This window comes from Orycteropus afer, unplaced genomic scaffold (genome assembly GCF_000298275.1).
Source record: "Orycteropus afer afer isolate SDZICR_OR568_19922 unplaced genomic scaffold, OryAfe1.0 scaffold00410, whole genome shotgun sequence".
NCBI classification, from domain to species: domain Eukaryota; kingdom Metazoa; phylum Chordata; class Mammalia; order Tubulidentata; family Orycteropodidae; genus Orycteropus; species Orycteropus afer.
Genome location: NW_006921997.1, coordinates 1256989 through 1264599, shown reverse-complemented (window position 1 = coordinate 1264599; position 7611 = coordinate 1256989). Strand labels below are relative to the sequence as shown.

The 7611-nt window shown below is 39.0% G+C and overlaps 1 protein-coding gene across 1 annotated transcript in view; it reads right to left on the bottom strand.

Annotated features, from left to right (window-relative positions):
• Positions 1–2463: 2463 nt before the first annotated feature.
• Positions 2464–7611, bottom strand: part of LOC103208079 (olfactory receptor 13D1-like) — an 18729-nt gene continuing 13581 nt past the window's right edge. Inside the window, exon 2 of the mRNA XM_007953757.1 lies at positions 2464–2489. Within this exon, the coding sequence (XP_007951948.1) occupies positions 2464–2489 (26 nt within the window). The remainder of the gene's footprint in view (positions 2490–7611) is intronic.

Here is a 7611-nt window from a genome sequence, read left to right as displayed (position 1 = left end):
CACATAACAACAACAACAACATTTTTAAATAGGAAAACAGGAAAAAAATAATGCCACAAGTGGAAGTGATGTTGTTTCCTGTTGGATTCTTGGCAACTTTCCCATTCTCTCTCTCTCTCTCTTTCTCTGTCTCCCTCTTTTCCTCCCTCCCTCCCTCCCTCCCTTCCTGCCATGCTCCTTTCTCTCTCTCTTCTTTTTTGAGGATAATGGCAGTATTGGAAGGCAGGAAACAGAGATTCTCTTTACAATTTCCCATGAGTAAAAACCAAATCTCAGTGTTGGAAATTTTCATAATTTCCTTTTTTTGTAGAATGGTAACTAAGTGTGAGGTACATTTTTTTTTCTTGGTGGGTGAAGGTGACCAAAGGTATGGAAATCAATTTCAGGGAATTCCCAGCTTCCTCCCCTAACTCCACTTACCCCCGTCAACTGTCTGTCTCTCTGACTCTGCTGTGCCTCTTCCAGGTCATAAGAGTTAAATCCCTCCATATTTATATTACATGAACACCTCTAGAATTTTGAAGGCGTTAGTTAGGAGAACATTCATTTTAGCATTGACGCTTTAACTCATCTGCATTAAATACACTATAAAACAAGGGAATGGGACTCATAATTTGTAAAGAGGAACAATCAGTTTCACTTCAATTAAATGGCATGTGTAATTATTTCGTTATTTCAGTTCTATCCATTTTTTAAGAATCAAGTATGTGCCAGGCCCTTTGTTAAATTTTGATCCCATGTAAGTTCACCTAGTGTTGTGGGAGATACACAAAGATGAAAATAGGTGAAGTCCTCACTCTTTAAAAGTTTACTGTTTAGTAGGGAACACAGACAAACGGGAGCTTTGGTAGCGTAGTGTCTAAGGGACTTGACTGCTAACCAGAAGGCTGGTGGTTCAAACCCACCAGCCACTCCTCGGAAGGAAGATGGGGCAATCTACTTCCATAGTGATACTGCCTCAGAAACCCAAGGAGGGGTCGCTATGAGTTGGATCCAACTTGACGGCACATAACAACAACAACAACATAGACAAACAGAAAACAATATAAAATAAAACTATCAAAAGGGTTAAAATCAAATAGATATGAGATTCAAAAATTTTCTTCCAAACTCAGGCACAACTTATGATAAAAGAGGATGCTTTAATAATTATGCTTGGAAACAGTTCACTGGGAGGATTCAATTCAAAACAAGACATGTTTCCTGTGGGTCATGGAAGAAGTTGTTACCATATTTGCTTGTGAGAATCGGAAATTTCTGGTAAGAAGGTGTGGTTAGCTTTGCTATCATCTTGGAATCCTTTGGATGCCACTTAGACAAATCACAACTTCAAAGTGTCTTATACAGTGAAGTATTTATTATCTCACATAACAAGAAGTCCATAGGTTTGATGTCTCAAGGTTCATAAAAGTTATCGAGTGCACCAGGTTTTTCTCAGCTATTATCAGCGTGCTGAAGACTCCAGACATCATATTCAATTCATCCTAAAACTTAAGTTTTCAAAAAGAAGGAAAAATGACTCATGTCCCTGTTTATTTCCCTCTTTAAGGGGGAGGAACCTTCTCAAAAGTCCTATTTTAGACTCATTTTAATTTTCCCAAACTGGGTCATATGCCCAGTTCTGTCACATCAGTGGCAAAGGGGAGATGAGGTTACCATATTAGTCTGAAATAATCAGGTTTCCTCTGGTCTCAATTCTTGAGCATGTTGCTACCTTGTTGTTAAATATAAAATACAGATTTTGTTATCAAGAAAACAGTGAGGGGGATGTTGTGGTATAGGTAATTCTGTCACTCTGCATTCTGACAATAAACAGGTAAATTCTTTTATTTCTCTTTTCTTTAAATTGGGTAATTTCTATGGATTGCTCTTCAGTCTCACTATTTCCTTCTTATGCCACGTGGAGTCTGTTGTTAAGCCCGTCTATAATTTTAAAAATTAAATAGTGGAGCTTTGAGTTCCAGACTTTTCATTTGGGCCTTTTTATTAGTTTATCTTTCTCTATTGAATTTTTTTTTTTTATGAGCATCTTTATTGAAACTTCATGAGAACAGTTACATCTACTTGAAAATTCTTTTCTGCTAAATGTATCTTCTTGCTTATCTGAGGGTCAATCTTCATTGATTATATTTTCACTTGAGTAGATCTAATAATTTTGTATTATATTTTGAAAATTGTGAATGAGACATTGTAGAAACTGAATTTTGTTATTTTTCTCTGAAGAGTGTTGTTGTGGTTACATATTCTTATGTAAGGAAGCATCTCAAAACTTACTAGCTTAAGACATTTATTTTTCTTTTGACATTGCTGTTGGGGTGGTGGGGACAGTTGCTCTCCCCTCTACTTGCTGTCACCTGGTGCAGCTTGAAGTTTGGGATTTGGAATCCCCTCAGTGCTGCTCACTCACACGTCTGATTGTAGGATCTTACTTAGGGACATGCCTGGAACATCAACACAGGTTCCTCACCATATGATGGCTAGGCTACAAACTGAAGAGAGAAAGAGAAAGAGAGAGTGAGAGTGAGCTCTTCGGATGGAAGCCATTTCACTTTTTATGACTAGCTTTGAAAGTCAAGCGCTGTTCCTTCTGCCATATGGGATCCATGTGTTGTTGTTGTTAGTTGCCTGTGAGGTGATTCTGACTCATGGAGATAGCACAAACGTTTAAGCACTCAACTACTAGCCAAAAGGTTGATGGTTGAAACCACCCACAGGTGGGTCTGAAGGCAGGTTTGGTGATCTGCCTTGAAAACCTAATGGAGCAAAGATCTACTGTGCATACATGGGGCACCATGACTGTATTCACAGAGGCAGCCACTAAGGCTCACCCTGTTTGAAGGAGTTGAGGAAATAGACTATGCCTCTTGACAGGGGAATGACAAGATTCTAGAACAGCATGTTATATTGGAAATATTTACTGTTATTATGAGTAATTCGATATTAGCTTCTAATTTTCCAAGGTGTTACTACATTATTAAAACATTATACAGCTAAGTTACTTCTATCAGAGGACATACCAAATGGATTTACACAGGGAGTATGAAATGGGAAATGTATTGCTTGGACTTTAATGAAGAAATCACTCTTTCCAGCAGTAGAGTTATATTACCACCCTCTTCATTATCAGCAACATAATATGAATAATTAATTATGGTAGAGTATATTTAATGGATACCAAGCTCTTAGACCAGCTTGAGACAAAAATTCATCCTGATAATAAAAAGAGAGGGATCCTGTCTGAAGCAAAGAAGAATGAAGAAAGTCAATGATACAAGGAAACAATTGATCCAAACAATTGTGAACCCTAGACCCCAGGACCCTAAGACCAGAACTAGATGGTGCACAGCTACCACTGCTGACCACTGTGAAAGCATCCCAATGGAAGGTCCTGGATAGAGTGGGAGAAAGATGTGCAAAAAACCTCAAATTTTGTCTGTAAGAGACTGGTGGAACCCCTGAGACCGTGGCCCTAAGACTTCCTTCAAGCTGAGAACTGAATTCAACCCCTGCAGCTCAACATTCAGCCCAATGATAATAGGCCTTTAAGGTGAATAGTAATACCAGGAAGGTATGCACTCATTGGAACAGTCAATCATAAGGGCAGCTTTTGTCCAGAGATAAAGGTGATAAGGCAGGAGGTGATAGGAACCAAGGAAGAAGGGAAATGGTAAACACAGGGAGGACGTGGGAAGAGTGCTGATACACTGTGGGGACTGCAATGAATGCCACAAAACAAAATATGTATGAGTTGTTGAATGGAAAACCAATTTCTCTGTAAACTTTTACCCAAATCAAGATAAAAAAAATAAAAGGAATAAATTAAAAGAGAGGGAAAGATATAAACAAAAAAACACTTCCATCAGGATGGGCAATGCATAATCAGTAATTTGCAGCACATTCCTGACAAGAAAATCTTCACAGAAATCAGCCAATAAAGCCAATATTAAAATATTTTTATACATATTCAAATACAAAGACCAATGACTTCATCGAGATAAATTGGAGCCCTGTAAGACGTAGAGACCAATTTTGGCACAGACAGTGTGGAACAAGAAGGTCATATACATGAAAGAATCAACAGAACTTGGAAGAAAGATAGTCTTTAGGGAAGTATAGATTGTATCCTTTAACCACTGGCTTAGGGCTTCTACTATTTTTTTAGTCAGGAGGAGGCAATAATTGATACATGGCTATACTCCAGAGAAAAATTTATAATGCGATCCTATAGGAGCTCTGGTAGTGTAGTGCCTAAGGCACTTGACTGCTAACCAGAAGGTTGGCGGTTCAAACCCACCAGCTCCTCCTTGGAAGGAAGGTTGGGCAATCTACTTCTGTAGTGATACTGCCTCAGAAACCCAAGGAGGGGTCACTATGAGTCGGGTCTGACTTGATGGCACATAACAACAACAGCAACATAGAGCATATATTCCACTTAGAATTCCTATTTATTAAGTACTATTTGCAGACATTATTCAAGGCACTATGGATACACAGCAATGAACAAGAAAAAGTGCCTTCATGGAGCTTACATTCTGGTGAGGAAAATAGTCTATAAACTCATAAAACAATAAGTATGTATGTAATCTAGAAGAGCGATAAGTGTTAGGAACCTCCTCGAAAAAAGCAGGCTAAGGTTTTTTTTTGTTGTTGTTGTTGTTGTTGTTTTTTAAAGATAAGACATGAAAAATTTGAAGAAAGATCTGTATGAAATAAGAAAGAGAACAGTGGGAAGAAATGGGACAAGAGTGTCCAAGGTAGAGGCAACAGCAAATGTGAAAAATGGCATTTTTTAGAAACATCAATAAAGCATTAAACCTAGAGTCTAGTGAGAACAGGAAGGAGGTAAGAGATGAGGTTTTAGAAGTAGTGAGGGTCTTTCCAGAGCAAAGAAGAGGGAAGAAAATCAAAGACACAGGAAACAATGAGTTAAAAGGACTAACAGAGCACATGAACCCTAGCTTCCATGACCCTGCAACCCGAAAAGCCAGATGGTGCCTGCCTACCACTGCTGACTGTTCTGAAAGGCATCACAATAAGAAGTCCTGGATAGAGTAGGAGACAACGTGGAACAAAACTCAAGATCATAAAGAAGACCAGGCTTACTGGTCTGGTGAAGACTGGTAGAACCCCTGAGTCTATGGCCCTTAGATAGCCTTCAAGCTGGGAATTGAACTTAACCCCATGACTCAACTGGCAGCCAAAGGATAGACACTCATTACAGCAATCAAGCATATGAGATTAAGAGGATAACATTTGCCCAAGAATAGAGCTAGGAAGGTGGGACAGGATGGGAAGGAAGAACCAAGGAAAGGGGTGGGCGTAGGGAGGAAGTGGGAAGAATGCTATTACAGTGATGGGGTTGCAGTAAATGTTGTAGAACAGAATGTGTATGGACTGTTGAATGGAAAATAAATTTGCTCTGTAAACTTTCATCCAAATACAGTAATAATAATAATAATAATAAATATCTTTTAAAAAATACAACTCCTTGTCTCATATGTTATCTGAGTGGTTCCAAGCTCTCCAGTGTTAAGAGTTCTTTCCCTTCAATAAATAAATTACTAGCTCGTACTCTGTATGACTACAGGAACTCTAGTCATCTCTCCAATTATTTCTAAGAAGCATTTACATCTTTCTTTCTTTTACCCTCATTTTTTGCTCCAGACTGATGTCCTGGAATTTTCTACCATTCTTCTCTATGCTCCAATTCTTATATAGATATTTTGGATTATTGCATTGTGCTTTTTTATATAATGTTTATTACTTTTTAAATAGACATTGCCCTTTGGTAGAATATGGCCGGTATAATATCTTTACGTATTAATGCACACAACTACTTAAGACAGCATTCCTTTAAAAGTTGTTGCATATCAAGTTTCTTCTACTCTGGGTACCAGAATTATGAGAGTAATAGGTCAGGAGGGGTTTACCTGACACTTTTATATATAGATATAATCCCTGGACAATACTGAGCTCAAAATTTGACAAATATAAAAAGTAATATTAATCTATCAATCTATATGGTAGTGAGTCATATGTGTTTATTGCAGCCCTGATATGCAATTTAGTAGGCATTGAAAATACAGCATGTCTGGGACAGAACTCTTGATTTCCCAACACCCAAACTACTTTTCCTAAAATCTCCTTTGTTTCAGGAAGTGGCAGCAGCATATATTCATGGCCAACCAACCCCCTCAATAAATTCTGTTAACTCTATGTTTAAACTTAATCTGAATCTGACTACTTCCATTGCTACTACCATCGATCAAGTCACCATCATCTTACCTAGATCAATGTAAGATTTTGTAAATAGTCATACACCTTTGTTCTCCTACAATCCATTGTCTACAGAAGAGCCAGAATGTTGCTGGAACCACTTGGATAATATACCCTAATGATTTTTGTTTTGCCTCAAAAACATAAGAGGAAGAAAGAAGGTGGGGTAAGGGAGCAGAATTATGTGGTTATAAAACAATAATTTGACTCATATGAATTAAATTACAATGTATACATCGACTTTGGGGAGCTCTGGTGGCATAATGCCTAAGGCATTTGAAGGCTGTGGTTCAAATCTAACAGCCATTCTTCGGAAGGAAGACTCGGGAATCTGCTTCCATAGAGATACCACCTTGGAAACCCCAGGAGGGGTCACTATGAGGCGGGACCAACTCTACAGCAGCAAGTTTGGGTTTTTTTAATTATTATTATTTTTACATTGACTTTGTTGTTGTTGTTGTTATGTGCTGTCGAGTCAGCCCTGACTCATAGCGACCCCTCCTTGGTTTCCGAGGCAGTATCACTACGGAAGTAGGATTGCCCAACCTTCCTTCCGAGGAGTGGCTGGTGGGTTTGAACCGCCAGCTGTCTGGTTAGCAGGCAAGTGTCTTAGCCACTATGCTACCAGAGCTCCCCACATTGACTTTAGCCATAGCCAAATTCAGAAGTTAAAATGACATCATCAGACATACATTCTCTCTCAACCCGGCTTTGCTTCTCAGTGAAGCTCTACCCACATACTGGCAATGTCCACAGAAGCTGTAGGTTAGAGACCCTTGCAGAAAGGGGGCCTCTTTTCTGACACTGAGGTAGCACTCCTGGGATTGAATATTATTAGCCTGGCTAGTTCACTTGCACTACACAAATCGCTGTGATTATGAGAATGGATGTCCTGTTTTCATTGCCAAGAGCTTAATTCCATGATTACCTCTATTTCTAGAGGGCTGGGTTACTCTTGCCCAGCACAGCATGGAGAGTGAGGAAAGAAAATGATTTTTTCCTTTTACAAAATGGATGGTGCACCACCACAATAGATATTCATTGAAAGATGCAGAGATAGAAGGCAAGGAGGAGAGAAGGAAGGAGCAGAGAGGACTTGTGTAGAAGAGGGAGGAGGGGTGAGAGAAGGAGAAAGAGGAGATGGAAGGAGAGAGAGAGAGATGGATTTTGGTGAATAGTATCATGACCTCTATGTGATTAAACTTGAAAAGGTTAACATGGGTATTCTGTGTTGACAAAGGAATCCCATAGATGGCTTAACAAGAACACAGGCTCCCTTGACACCAGGTCCCATGACTTCTATGAATGCAAAAGACCTGATCTTTTTTTTTTTTT